This window comes from Microcebus murinus, chromosome 2 (assembly GCF_040939455.1).
Source record: "Microcebus murinus isolate Inina chromosome 2, M.murinus_Inina_mat1.0, whole genome shotgun sequence".
NCBI classification, from domain to species: domain Eukaryota; kingdom Metazoa; phylum Chordata; class Mammalia; order Primates; family Cheirogaleidae; genus Microcebus; species Microcebus murinus.
In genome coordinates, this window is record NC_134105.1 from 117437167 (window position 1) to 117453536 (window position 16370).

At 38.2% G+C, this 16370-nt stretch overlaps 1 protein-coding gene across 1 annotated transcript in view; it reads left to right on the plus strand.

Moving 5' to 3' along the window:
• MROH9 (maestro heat like repeat family member 9) overlaps positions 1-16370 on the plus strand; it is a 97354-nt gene that overhangs the window by 15397 nt on the left and 65587 nt on the right. The window contains 1 exon segment of the mRNA XM_076010452.1: positions 12741-12845. Within this exon segment, the coding sequence (XP_075866567.1) occupies positions 12741-12845 (105 nt within the window).

The window sequence follows — 16370 nt, forward strand, 5'->3', positions numbered from 1 at the left end:
TATTGGAGAGCTTCTCTACACTCATGAGCTCAAAAGCTGCTGATGTCAGTGAACTGGAAGGTTCTTGAAAACAAAGCACTGGGCTGCCAGCCCCCTCAGGGTTGTTCCACTTCACTACAAACCCAAGCGGAGACAGTGGGCACCATACTGCTTCTCCACCCATTGTGTGAATTTATACTCCCCAGGGAGCTTCAGCCCCTCAGTTTTCATGTCACTTGTCCCCACACAAGCATATCTCGACTCCTGGACAGATTAATGGTGGAGACAGGGGCTGATCGGTCCCAGGAGAGCAGTGTGATCCCAGAGCTTGTATATTCCATTGCCTTCCAGGGAGAGGGACAAAGAGGACAGAGTGTCAACTCTCTCCATCCAGATCCTTTTTCTCTCCGTCCCTTCCCCTGCCCACTGCTGCTGAGTGACACAGGTGCCCCAAAGGGTGACTGAGTTAGGGCTCTCAGAAATGGCTGTTTTTCTTCTGTTGGTGTGCCCACCACACTGAGGCTTCCCAAGAGAGTGGGATTCACACCTCTAGTCTTTAAGACCTGTAGCAGAATAAGGGGTGCTCAGACCCTGAGCTCCCTGCCTGCCAGCCTTCCCTGGTGCTACTCATGTGGCTATTCCAGCAAAGCAGGGCATACCCTGACCAGAGGGGCATTAAGGCTACTTGAGCACTCCACATGTAACTGGGGACCAGCACACTTCTCTCTGACATGGTCAGGGATTGAACTTGGGGGACCAGAGGACAGGCCTGCAGTCCAGATCCCATAACCTCAGGACTTGATTGTGTTGCTCAGGGACACAGAAGAGAGATTTGTGAACTACTCTTGGAAGGCAAGGGAGCCCATGTGGGCAGAACTGAAAGGGTAATGCAACATGGGTCTGAGCCACAGCGCACTTGTGCAGCATCCCTCTGCCTATAGCAAAGCCGTGCTCTTGGCCCAGGGAGAGATCCTGGGCAGGGAAGCTCCCAGCCCACAGTGCCATTGCTGATGAGCTCATCTAGTTTAGGCTCCTCCTTGTGGCCAGATTCCAGAAGGAGACCTCGGGACAGGGGAGGAGTGAAGGAGGAAGGGCAAAAGGCACTCCTGAAAGCCAGTCTATGAATCCCAGATGGCCTCTCCCCCTTGAGACTTTCGGGAATGATGGGGCCACTTCAGCCCATCCCTTGTCATTTTCCCCAGTGGCCTGAGAGCTGACCCTCAAATCCTGCTGAGACAGCACTTGTGCCCACATTTGTGGAGGCTGAACACCAGCTTGCCTGACTCAGCCCTGCCCAACCTCACTTCTCCACCCACTTCTGCTGTGGTAGAGAATAAAGAGTCCTCTGGGAGCCCTTGACCCCACCCACTATGTGGGACATATGAGTGCTTCTTCTGATCATCTAGAGCCAGTCACAAGTTCCAGAAAACAACACTATAGCTGGCTCATTCTGGAAAGCACCACCTGCTTTTAGAGAGGACAACTTGTATAGCCCTTTACAGCATTTACTGACTCAATCATACAGGGTGTGGCTGACTCTGATGCACAAGTACAATGTACTGTCTCAGAGACTAAACTGAGCATCCCAATATACCTTGTTAAGAAGACCATAGGGCTGGGGAAAGAAAAAATTTGAAAGATCTCCATCTTCCCTTGTCAACAAGAGATAGGGAATCTGCCCATGCACATAGTATACCACCATTACAGCCTACAAATAACTAGCAAATTAGAAAACTACCATACTAAGAATATCTATAACCAAGGTTTCCATCCAGAACCTAGACATTCATCAAAGTACTCACAAGCTAAGCCAAAGGTCTTTCTCTAACATATGCTACAGACACACCCCTAAGAGTGGTGGGGGAAAGCCCTATCTAAACAAATAAAATGCAAAAATAAGAAGCAACAGCTTCTTCAGATGAGAGGAATCAGTGTAAGAACTCCAAAAGTATGAACAATCAGAGTGAAAGGATACTATCAAAGGAGCACACCAGCTCTCTACAATGGATCCCACCCAAAATGAAAATACTGAAATGACAGATAAAGAATTTCAAATATGGATTGTAAGGAGGCTTAATGAAATCCAGGAGAAAATGGAAAATCAACTCAAAGAAACCAGAAAAACAGTTCAAGAAATGAATGAAAAATTTACTAAAGAGATAGATATATTCTTTAAAAGCCAAATAGACCTTCTGGAAATAAAAAAGTCACTTAGGGTAATACAAAAATCAGTAGAAAGTTTTAAGAATAGACTATACACCAAGCAGAAGAAAGAATTTCAGAGCTTGAAGATAACTCTTTTAAATTAACCCAGTCAAAAATAAAGAACAGAGAGAGAATCAAGAGGACCAAACAAAGTCCGTGAGAAATATGCAATTATATAAAATGGCCAAATATAAGAATCACAGACATCCCTGGAGTGAAGAATAAAAAGCACAGTATTTTGTAGTTCCCTGAATTGATTCTTCATTTTCAGGAGTTTGGTTAAACTTTTCTTCATTGTGTCTATTTCTTTAGTGAACTTTTGTTCTAGGTCCTGGAGGCTTTTTGTGCTTTCTTTGTGTTGGTTATTGAGTTGTTCTTGCAGGTCAGTGAGTTTTCTTATGATCCACATACGAAATTCCTCTTCTGTCATTTTGATTGCCTGATTTGGGTTGGTGTCCGTTTCTAGGGGGCTGGTGCTCCTCTTTGAGGGTGTGTTTTCCGTTTGGTTCTCCATATTTCTGGAGTTCCTTCACTGATTTCTTCCCATGTCGATCAGTTGTTTCTTTTCTTTAGGTTTTTGTTTGGGTATTCACACGCCTTGTTTAGTTTCTGAGCCAGTAGGTGGTGTCAGAGGAAAATGTTGGAAACACTCTCCTAGACATCAGCCTAGGCAAAGAGTTTATGAAGAAGTCCTCAAAGGCAATCACAGCAGCAACAAAAATAAATAAATGGGACATGATCAAACTAAAAATCTTCTGCACAGCCTAAGAAATAGTCATGAAAGTAAACAGACACCTACAGAATGGGAGAAAATTTTTGCATCCTACGCATCCGATAAGGGGCTGATAACTAGAATATACTTAGAACTCATGAAAATCAGCAAGAAAAAATCAAATAACCCTATTAAAAAGTGGGCAAAGGACTTGAACAGAAACTCTTCTAAAGAAGACAGAAGAATGGCCAACAAACATGAAAAAATGCTCAACATCTCTAATCATCAGGGAAATGCAAATCAAAACCACAATGAGATATCACTTAACTCCAGTGAGAATGGCCTTTATCAAAAAATCTCCAAACAATAAATGCTGGCGTGGTTGCGGAGAGAGAGGAACACTCCTACACTGCTGGTGGGTCTGCAAACTAGTTCAACCTCTGTGGAAAGCAATATGGAGATACCTTCAAGCAATACAAGTGAATCTACCATTTGATCCAGCAATCCCATTGTGGGCATCTACCCAAAAGATCCAATGACACTCTACAAAAAAGACACCTGCACTCGAATGTTTATAGCAGCACAATTCATAATTGTAAGGCTGTGGAAACAATCCAAGTGCCCATCCATCCAAGAATGGATTAATAAAATGTGGTATATGTATACCATGGAGTACTATTCAGCACTAAGAAACAATGGTGATATAGCACATCTTATATTTTCCTGGTTAGAGCAGGAACCCATACTACTAAGTGAAGTATCCCAAGAATGGAAAAACAAGCACCACATATATTCACCAGCAAACTGGTATTTACTGAGCATCACCTAAGTGGACACATAGGTAGTACAGTAATATGATATTGAGCACTCCTACACTGCTGGTGGGACTGCAAACTAGTTCAACCTCTGTGGAAAGCAATATGGAGATACCTTAAAGCGATACAAGTGAATCTACCATTTGATCCAGCAATCCCATTGCTGGGCATCTACCCAAAAGATCCAATGACACTCTACAAAAAAGACACCTGCACTCGAATCTTCATAGCAGCACAATTAATAATCGCAAGGCTGTGGAAACAGCCCAAGTGCCCATCAATTCAAGAATGGATTAATAAAATGTGGTATATGTATACCATGGAGTACTATTCAGCTCTAAGAAACAACGGTGATATAGCACATCTTATATTTTCCTGGTTAGAGCTGGAACCCATACTACTAAGTGAAGTATCCCAAGAATGGAAAAACAAGCACCAGATATATTCTCCAGCAAACTGGTATTAACTGAGTAGCACCTAAGTGGACACATAGGTGCTACAGTAATAAGGTATTGGGCAGGAGGGAGGGGGGAGGGGGGCGGGTATATACATACATAATGAGTGAGATGTGCACCATCTGGGGGATGGTCATGCTGGAGACTCAGACTTGTGTGTGTGGGGGGGGGGGAATGGGCATTTATTGAAACCTTAAACTCTGTACCCCCATAATATGCTGAAAAAAAAAAAAGCACAAAACCTGGAAAACCTATTTGAGGAAATAATTGAGAAAAACTTCCCTTGCCTGATTTAGACATCCAAATACAAGAAGTTCAACAAACACTTGGGAAATTCATTACAAAAAGAGAATTACCAACCCTATAGTCATGAGACTGGCCAAAGTCAACATGAAGGAGGAACTCCTATGAGCTGTGAGGCAAAAATGTCAAGGAACTTACAAAGGAAAACCCATCAGACTAACAGCAGCCTTCATAAGAGAAACTTTACAAGCCAGAAAGTAATGGGGTGTTATCTTTAGTCTCCTTAAAAGAATAACTGCCAGCCAAGAATTTTGTGACCTGCTAAACAAAGTTTCATAAATGAAGGAGAAATAAAGTCTTTCCCAGACAAGCAAACACTAAAAGAATTTGTCACTACTAGACCCACCCTACAGGAAATGCTCAAAAGGGCATTATAAATGCAACAGCAGAGTAGATACCAACCAGTGCAAATGGACCTAACAGACATTTACAGAACATTCTACCCCAAAACTGCTCAATATAGATTTTTCTCATCAACACATAGGACATTTTTCAAGATTGATCACATCTTAGGTCACAAAACAAGTCTCAGCAAATTCAAAAACACTCACAGCATTTATATTCTCATACCACAGTGGAATAAAACTAGAAATCAATTTCAAGGAAAACATTCAAATCTACACAAAGCCATGGAAATGAACAACCTGCTGCTGAATGATCCTTGGGTCAATGAGGAAATTAAGATGGAAATCAAAAGATTATTTGACAGAATCACATATGATTCTGTCAATAGATGCAGAAAAAGCATTTGACAAAGTCCAACACACCTTTATGATAAAAACTCTTAACAAAATAGGCATAGACGGCTCATACCATAAATTTATCAAATCCATTTATGACAAACCCACTGTTAATATCATTCTGAATGGGCAAAAATTGAAGTCATTCCCTCTGTGAACCGGAACTAGACAAGGATTCCCACTATCTCCTCTTATATTCAACATAGTGCTGGAAGTCCTAGCTATAGCAATCAGGCAAGAGAAGGGTATTAAGGGCATCCAAGTAGGAGCAGATGAGATCAAACTCTTGCTCTTCACTTATGATATGATATTATACCTAGAAAACCCCATGGAGTCATCCAAGAGATTCCTAGATTTGATAAATGAATTTGGTAAAGTTTCAGGTTACAAAATCAATATACACAAATCAGAAGCATTCATATATGCCAAGAACCATCAAGCAGAAACTCAAATAAAAAAGGCAATACCCTCCAAAGAAAATTAAATATCTAGGAGTATATTTAATGAAACATATGAAATATTTATACAAGGAGAACTATGAAATGCTAAAAAAAGAAATTGCAGATGATATAAACAGATGGAAAAATCTACCTTGTTCATGGATTGGTAGAATCAATATTGTTAAAATGTCAATATTACCCAAAGTGATCTACAGAATTAATGCAATTCCCATCAAAGTACCACCAGCATTCTTTACAGATCTAGAAAAAATAATTCTTCATTTTGTATGGAATCAGAAAAAACTTCATATAGCCAAAGCAATCTTAAGTAAAAAGAACAAACTGGGAGGCATCAGCCTTCCTGACTTCAAGCTATACTATAAAGCAATAATAGTTAAATCAGCCTGGTACTAACACAAGAACAGAAGCATCGATGTTTGAAATAGAACTGAGATACCAGAAATGAAACCATAAGCATATGGCAACCTAATCTTTGATAAAGCAGACAGAAATATACAATGGGAAAAAGAATCTTTCTTCAATAAATGGTGCTGGGAAAACTGGGAGGAGGGGATGGGTGTATACTTACATAATGAGTGTGATGCGCACCACCTGGAGGGTGGACACGCTTGAAGCTCTGAGACGGTGGGGGTGGGGGAGCAATGGCAAGGGCAATATATGTAATCTTAACAATATTTGTACCCCCATAAGATGATGAAATAAAAAGGAAAAAAATGATTCTTTGAACTGAATGTCAAAGGAGATGTAAGCTTTCAAAACCTATGGGATACAGTGAAGGCATCCCTAAGGAGAAAGTTTATATCCTTTAATTCTTACATCAGAAAGACAGAAAGATCACAGATTAACAACCTAATGTCATATCTCAACAAACTAACATTATAAAAGAAGGACAAACCAAAATCAAAGCCAGCAGAAGACAAGAAATAACAAAGCTCAGAGAACTAAATGAAATGGAAACCAAAATAAACAAACAAACAAATACAAAGCAGCAATGAAACAAAAGGTGGTTCTTTGAAAAGATAAATAAAATTGATAGGCCACTAACCAGGTTAACCAGAAATAGAAGAGAAAGGACTCAAATAACCTCAATCAGAAATGAAAAAAGACATTTCAACTGATACCACAGAAATATAAAATATCATCCATGAAAACCTCTATGAAAATAAACTAGAAAACCTAGAGGAAATGGATAAATTTTGGTAACACACAACCTCCCAAACCTGAATCAGGAAGAAACAGAAACCCTGAACAGACCAATAATTAGCAACAAGATTGAAAGAGTAATAATAATCTCCCGACAAAAAAATCCCTGGACCAGGTAGATTCACAACTGAATTCTACCAGACCTACAAAGAGAAACTGCCACCTATGCTACAGAAACTATTCAATAACATCAAGAAGAAAGGAATCCTCCCTAACTCATTCTATGAATCCAGCATCATCTTGATACCAAAGCTAGGAAAGAACACAACAAAAAATGAAAACTACAGACCAATATTCATTATGAACATAGATGAAAAAATCCTCAACAAAATACTAGCAAACCGAATTAAGCAGCACATAAAAAAAAAAAAAAAACTCCACCACAATCAAGTGGGTTTCATCCCATGGATGCAAGCATGTTTTAAAATATGAAAATCATTACATGTGATTCAACGCAAAAACAGAGACTATATGATCATCTCAACAGATGCAGAAAGAGAATTCAGCATAATCAAGCACTCTTTCCTGATGAAAACTCTTAACAAACTAGGCATACAAGGAATATACCTAAAAATCATAAAAGCCATATATGACAAACCCATTGCCAAGATTATCCTGAATGGGGAAAAGTACTAGAACAAAACAAAGATGTCACCACTTTTATTTAGCATAGTACTGGAAGTCCTAGCTGGAGCAATCATACAAGGGAGAATAATGAAGGGCATCCAAATGGGGAAGCAGGAGGTCAACTATGCCTACTTGCTGATGATATGATCTTGTATCCAGTTCAACAAAAAGACTCCTAGAATTTACAAATAAATTCAGCAAATTATCAGGTTATAAAATCAATGTACGCAAATCAATAGCATTTCTATATATTAATAATAGTCAGGCAGAAAGTCAAATCAAGGACTCAATACCATTCATAACTACAAAGAAAATAAAATACCTAATAATATACTTATCAAAGGAGGTTAAGGACCTCTACAAGAACTACAAAGCACTGATGAAAGAAATTGCAGATGACACAAACAAATGGATAATATATCATGCTCATAGATGGTTAGAATCAACATTGTTAAAATGTCCATGCTGTCCTAAGTGACTTATAGATTCAACAAAATCCCTATCAAAATACCAGCATCATCTTTCACAGATCTAGAAAAAGTAATCCTAAGCATCATTTGAAACCAAAAAAGAGCCTGAATGGCTAACACAATCTCAAGTAAAAAGAACAAATCTGTAGGTATTACATTTCCTGACCTTAAATTATACTGCAAAGCTATAGTAACCTAAATAGCATTATACTGGCATGAAAGTAGAGGCGTAAACCAATGGAACAGAATAGAAAACACAGAAATAAAATCATCTACCTACAACTAACTGATCTTCAACAAAGTAGACAGCAACATACAATGGGGAAAGGAAACCATACTCAATAAATGGTGCTGCCAAAATTGGATAGCCACATACAGAAGAATGAAACAGGATACCTGTCTCTTGATATATACAAAGCTTAATTCAAGATGGATTAAATACTTAAATGTAAGGTATAAAACCATAAAAATTCTAGAAGAAAATGTAGGAAAACCTCTTTTGGACATCAGCCTAGGCAAAGAATCTATGACTAAGACTCCAAAACGAATTTAGCAATAGCAAAAATAAATAAATGGGACTTATTTAATTAGAAAACTTCTTCACAGCAAAGGAAATAATCAACAGGGCAAATCAACCTACAGAATGGAAGGAAATATTCACAAACTATGCATCTGACAATGAACTGATATCCAGAATCTACAAAGAACTCAAACAAATCAGCAAGGAAAAAAAACAAAAACAACCACATCAAAAAGTAGGCAAAAGACTTGAACATCATCCCAGGGATGCAGGGATGGTTCAACATACGTAAATCTATAAATGCAATTCACCACATAAACAGAAGCAAAAACAAAGACCACATGATTCTTTCAATAGATGCAGAAAAAGCTTTTGACAAAATTCAACACCCTTTCATGATACGAACACTTAAGAAAATAGGCATAGAAGGGACATACCTAAAAATGATACAAGCCATATATGACAGACCCATAGCCAACATCAAACTGAATGGGGAAAAATTGAAATCATTCCCACTTAGAACTGGAACCAGACAAGGCTGCCCTCTATCTCCACTTCTGTTCAACATAGTACTGGAAGTCTTGGCTACAGCAATCAGACAGGAAATTGGAATCAAAGGTATCCAAATAGGGGCAGAAGAGATCAAACTCTCACTGTTTGCTGATGATATGATATTGTATCTAGAAAACCCCAAGGATTCAACCAAGAAACTCCTGGAACTGATCAATGAATTTAGTAAAGTCTCAGGATACAAAATCAATACACAGAAATCAGAGGCATTCATATATGCCAACAACTATCTAATTGAGAACCAAATCAAAGACTCAATTCCCTTCACAATAGCAACAAAGAAATTAAAGTACCTAGGAATATACTTAACCAAGGACGTAAAAGACCTCTACAGGGAGAACTATGAAACACTGAGGAAGGAAATAGCAGAGGATGTAAACAGATGGAAATCCATACCATGCTTGTGGATCGGCAGACTCAATATCATCAAAATGTCTATACTACCCAAACTGATCTACAGATTCAATGCAATACCTATTAAAATCCCATCAGCATTCTTCACAGATATAGAAAAAATAATTTTACGCTTCGTATGGAACCAAAGAAGACCCCGAATATCAAGAGCAATTCTAGGCAACAAAAACAAAATGGGAGGCATTAATATGCCAGATATCAAACTATACTACAAAGCTGTAGTAATTAAAACAATATGGTATTGGCACAAAAATAGGAATATTGACCAGTGGAACAAATGTGAGAATCCTGATATAAAACCATCCTCATATAGCCATCTAATCTTTGACAAAGCAGACAAAAACATATGCTGGGGAAAAGAATCCCTCTTCAATAAATGGTGCTGGGAAAACTGGATAGCCACCTGTAGAAGGCTAAAACAGGACCCACACCTTTCACCTCTCACAAAAACCAACTCACGCTGGATAACAGACTTAAACCTAAGGTATGAAACTATTAGAACTCTAGAGGAAAAAGTTGGAAACACTCTCCTAGACATCGGCCTGGGCAAAGAGTTTATGAAGAAGTCCCCAAAGGCAATCACAGCAGCAACAAAAATAAATAAATAAATGGGACATGATCAAACTACAAAGCTTCTGCAAGGCCTAAGAAATAGTCATGAAAGTAAAAAGACAACCTACAGAATAGGAGAAAATTTTTGCAACCTATGCATCCGATAAGGGACTGATAACTAGAATATACTTAGAACTCACGAAAATTAAGAAGAAAAAATCAAATAACCCCATTAAAAAGTGCGCAAAGGACTTGAACAGAAACTCTTCTAAAGAAGACAGAAGAATGGCCAACAAACATATGAAGAAATGCTCAACATCTCTAATCATCAGGGAAATGCAAATCAAAACCACAATGAGATATCACTTAACCCCAGTGAGAATGGCCTTTATCAAAAAGTCTCCAAACAATAAATGCTGGCGTGGTTGCGGAGAGAGAGGAACACTCCTACATTGCTGGTGGGACTGCAAACTAGCTCAACCTCTGTGGAAAGCAATATGGAGATACCTTAAAGCGATACAAGTGAATCTACCATTTGATCCAGCAATCCCATTGCTGGGCATCTACCCAAATGATCCAATGACACTCTACAAAAAAGACACCTGCACTCGAATGTTTATAGCAGCACAATTCATAATTGCAAGGCTGTGGAAACAGCCCAAGTGCCCATCAATCCAAGAATGGATTAATAAAATGTGGTAAATGTATACCATGGAGTACTATTCAGCTCTAAGAAACAATGGTGATTGTTTCTTAGAGCACAATAGCACATCTTATATTTTCCTGGTTAGAGCTGGAACCCATACTACTAAGTGAAGTATCCCAAGAATGGAAAAACAAGCACCAGATATATTCTCCAGCAAACTGGTATTAACTGAGTAGCACCCAAGTGGACACATAGGTACTACAGTAATAGGGTATTGGGCAGGTGGGAGGGGGGAGGGGGGCGGGTATATACATACGTAATGAGTGAGATGTGCACCATCTGGGGGATGGTCATGATGGAGACTCAGACTTTTGGGGGAGGGGGGGAAATGGGCATTTATTGAAACCTTAAAATCTGTACCCCCATAATATGCCAAAATAAAAAAAAAAGTTAAAAACAATACAAAAAAAAAAGATTTGAACAGAATTTTTTCAAAAGAAGATAGACAAATGGACAAAAAACACATGAAAGAATACTCAATATAATTAATCATCAGGGAAATTCAAATTAAAACTACAATGTGATACCGCAGTACTCTTATCAGAATGGTTATTATTGAAAAGTCAAAAAACAATAGATACTGGTGTGGATGCAAAGAGAAAGGAACACTTACACACTATTGGTTGGACCTCACGTTAGTGCAACCTGTGTGGAAAACAGTATGGAGATACCTCAAAGAAATATATTCACCATTCAATCCGACAATCCCACTGCTGGGTATCTTTCCAAGGAAATGAAGTCATTTTGTCAAAAAGACACCTGCATGTGAATGTTTATTGCAGCACAGTTCACAATTGCAAAGATTTTTAATCAATCTAAGTGCCCTTCAATTCATGAATGGCTAAAGAAAATGTGATATATATATATATATATATATATATATATATATATATATATTCCTACCATGGAGTACTACTCAGCCAGAAAAAGGAATGAAATGTCATTTTCAGTAACATGAATGGAACCAGAGACAATTATCCTAAGTGAGGTGTCTCAGGAATGAAAAATCAAACACCAAATATCCTCACTCAAGAGTGAGAGCTAATAGATGGGTACACACAGGCACAAAGTGATATAAAAGGCATAAGAAACCAAGAAGTGGGGAAGGCAAGAAGGTAAGTAGCCATACCTACCCTACCATGGCTAAAAACTCCCCTAATCCACAAAAAGAGCCGTAACCTCATTCCTGAAAAGGAAAAAGCAGAGTTTGAACCCGCTGAGATTTAGAAACTCTTCCACCTTAGGAAGCAGAACAGTTTCCACAATGGGAGCAAGTGAAGGGGAAGAAATCTGGGCAACCATTTACTGGCATAAATACAATGAACCCCAACAGATTGCCTTAAGAAGTCTGTCAATGGTGATTGGCATGCGAGGCAAATGCAGTTTTCTTCCTTTCCCAACGCTGTAAATATGTCCCTCTTTCTGAGGATTTAGAAAAAATAGAAGGTACAGCAAAGCCAATTTGAATTAAAATTTGCCAGAATTTTCTAACTAAACTGCCTCACAGTAATGTACTCTCCCACCATGAGACAACATATTTCTGAGTAGTGAGTTTGCAGAGGAATTCTAGGAAAAGATGATATTTCAGTATCAGATAAGATTTCAATTGTCTTTTAAAGCTGAGAAGCAGATTCTGTGATTTAAAAATCAAAGGGGGGAATACATACTTTGTAAGAAAAAGAGGAGACAAAACAGCTGATAATCACATCATGGCCTTGTGGTCAACTTTTCGTGATGCCTGACAAAGTGACTATTATAGTGAATGTCAAGTGAATACTTGTTGAATAGAATTAAATAAAATAAAATTAAGATGTATTTACCATAGTAAATGAAGTGGCGTACTAGATAACAACTGGCTTGCCGTTTGTATTTTTGAGATCAGAGCTGGTTAAGTGTCAAATAATTGGGACACCATATGGACCCCTGAATTGGTGAAGCTGAAGATGAGGAGGGCACTTTGGGAAATGGAAATATGATGGTTCTAAGATGACTTTTATGTTTCCAACAGGAAATTATTGTGTGGATGAGTGAAGATGACTCATACCTGCAAGAGAGAATGATGGTGATCATCAGGAGGGTGTTACACTTCGCATCCAGGGAGGTCGTGGGACATGTAAGTCACAGAGTGCAATAATGCCACCTGATTCTGAACACTGCATTTCCATAGTGCTGCTTTCCATGTCTTGGGTCTTGAGAGCTTGAGAGCCCTAAATGCCTGCCTGGTATCATTGTGCTGGTAGGTTGGGATATCAGGAAAGGAGTCACTATCCTACATGACTTTGTGTTAATCAGAGGAGAGTTTCTCAAACAATTGATTAAGATGTATTATGTTTACACAAATAGTATGAGTGTGTCAAAACCAGGTTCTTGCTGACTTTCTGGAGTCTCCTCTATGAACCACAATCAACATTATTTGTAACTTTATAAATTCATTCGTCTTTGTCTTCCTTCTTGTTTTTCTGAACTATTTTGAAAATCTTATTTATTTTAAATTCATATGAGTAACTCTCAAGTACTTTCATTGTAAAACATGCTAAATAGCAATAGAGTATAAGTCTTCCTTTACTATCCTTTCCATCCCAACCCCACCCTTAGCCATGCCAGTAGGATGTATGTCCTGCCAAACCACCTTCTATGCACACATCTATGCACACACTCGCACATCCATGCACACACTGAGATACATAGCTTTATTATTTAGTGTTCTTTACTACAGTTACAGCATTTTACATACACTTCTGCAATTTGCTTTTTTCACTGAACAATATGTTCTACAGATACTTCCATGTCAATACATGTAGATTTATTTCACTTTTCAAGCACAGTGTATATCCCATAGTTTTGATGTATTATGATCTGCTTAGCTATTTTTCAGTTGATGGACATTGAAGTATATTTTTATTTTTTCTATCTCAAACAATACGAAATGGTTATCTTTGTGCAAGTATGTGAGTATATGCTTAGAAATGCTTGGAAAAATAATTGTCAGATCAAAAAATATGATAGGTTAAAGTTTAGTAATGCACAATTGTTCCCCAATTTGCATTCTTGTGACTATTATAGTATCCAATTCCCCATACCTTCACAAACCTTGGGATATTATACAATATTTTAATTTTGCCTGTCAGGTGGCAAAGAAACAACTGTCTCATAATTGCCAATATTTACTGAGGTTGTCTGTACTTTGAATGACCTCATTGCCAGCCTTCCCAGAAACCTCTATCTGTGAATATTTCTCTCTTGTGGAGACTGTGTATTCAGTCTCCCTTTCCCAACTCATCCTTCACAGTGATTATTAAACATACTCTACTACTTGCTTATCTGATTGCTTTAGTCATTTCAGAAGGAGATATGAGTGAAAGGGGTGGGAGACATGCATTCACAATGCCATCTTTAAGTATCCATTTTCTACTACTTGTACAAATAGTCCCCAGACACGTTGAGACAAAAAAACTACATCAGCCTTATAACATATCTGAATTTTTTAAAAAATTGTCTTTGGAACATATCATAATTTACTTACATGGCGGAATACAGTCCATGATGTTCTTTGCATCGTGTTGATCCAAAAGAGAGGCTGAGTGGCTTCTTTAATCTTGTGATTCTCTGATCTGGGAAGACAGTCTCTTTGTGCTTCTAAAATATCTTTTATGGTTCATTCAAGTGTCCAGAAGTTTCATCATAGAAAATTTTGCAAGCAAGACTTGAGATTAAGTATAGTTCACTACTCAAGGCTGTTTTCTGCACAGTTCCCAACACATGTTATACATTCAGCAAGTATTTGATGCCAATGGAGTCTATTCACATGCTTCTCTCTGTATTTGTATGCATATATATTATGCTATATATATATGTGTGTGTGTGTGTGTGCATATATATATATATATATATATTCATTCTAGTGAATGCCACTCAAGTAGCAGATAAGACATTTTGGAATTTCATCTTCTATTACCTCTTCCTCTTCTCTCTTTCCATTACTGTAGTACAATTCATTCTCTCTTGAAATGTGAACAAACTTTGCTATAGTAACAGTCATTCCTCCATTTAACTGTGAAAGAATAAATGTGGAAATTCACATATGTAGCAGAAGGCTCCCATCTATTAGTTGAGGGTTGCTAGCTATTAACAGATTTGTTTAGGTGACCAGTCTGTTCTGCAATGCTCGCTGAATGCCACCAGGGGGAAGTACATCCGCATTTTCCAGATCATTGAAACTAAGAGCTAGAATCAACCAGCTCGTTAACAGTCATGGGAGCATAAAACTTCACTAAGTTAGCTTTCTCTTTAAAATAATGTCTTCTAAAGATGTTTCAGTCAGTGAAATTAATGTGGTGGGGGAGAGACAAATATATAAAATAAAAGAATTGAAAATATATATTAACAAGTTAAAAGCTGAGATTCCTACAGGCCTAGTTTGTGTATCTCTGTATTTGACACATTATAAACAATGGATATTTGTTCTGCCCTTTACTAACTACGTATAACTACCTATTTTGTTCTCCTGTACTTTTCATACATTGGATAGACTTTCCTCTTTATAATCATGCTTACCTAGGTCTTCCAGAGTGTCAGAGACCCTGGTCCTATTGAACAATCTTGACTATCATTTGTATTCTGTCAGAAACATTTTTTAAAGTGATAATTCCCCTCCCATGACCTATGTCACTCCTACACTCAAAGAATATTTGTTCCTTCAATTAAACTATTTAATTTTCAATAGGCAAAGAAATGGGAGCTAAGCATGTCATAGCATTAACAGAAAAAGATACTTCCTAGCTTCATTCCTTTGACACATCAGCATTTAAAGATGGATGAAGGAGTCCCAGCTAAAGCTAACAAATTCTCCACACGTATTTATCTCCTCTCCTTCCTCTCCTCTCCTCCTCACAAAATGATAGTAAAAAAAAAAAAAATGTCAAAGGTATAAATCCACAGCAACAAAGTGAATTAGTGAAGGGTTTCCAATGGGCTAGAGACGTGGGTAAACTTCTAGAAGACAGAATAGATGGTAACTGATAAAGCCTAGCAGGGGGTCTGAATGGCATGACCATGACCATTAGGCTGGGGACAGCTGAAAAGGGAGGCGGTTTGTCCGGGGGAGCCCTCGAGACAGTGGAGCTTGGAAAGCCCATTAATATGAAGAGTGGGAGTCAAAGGAGGGCTGAAACACATGCACTGATTAAATGGACTCATTGCAAGTGTATACAGAAGAATCTGCGTTGCCTCCCATTTCCTTTGACACACATTGGCCAACAAAATTTTCAGACTTTCTTCTTTCAAAACCATCACTAAGTTCCCTGAGAAAAGAATCTTGCATTCTGTTTAGCTACACTTCAGCATGACCCCAGTCTCCCTGTTAGCCAGTCTAATGCAAAGTAGACCAGGTATCAAGCCTCAATTACACACAAAACCCCATCAGGAAGCATCGCATTCTTAAATAGGAAGAGATAACCCACAATTTGTGACATTTGGGAAAAATCTCCAAGGAAAAGAGACGGAAAAAGTTAGATAAAGAGAAAAAAATCACTATCAAAAATAGATAATTCAGGGTACAGATGAGAACTTATTCTCAAAAAGAGTGGAAAAGACATGTATATGCCCAAAGAAAACATAACCAAAATGAGCATGCCTACAC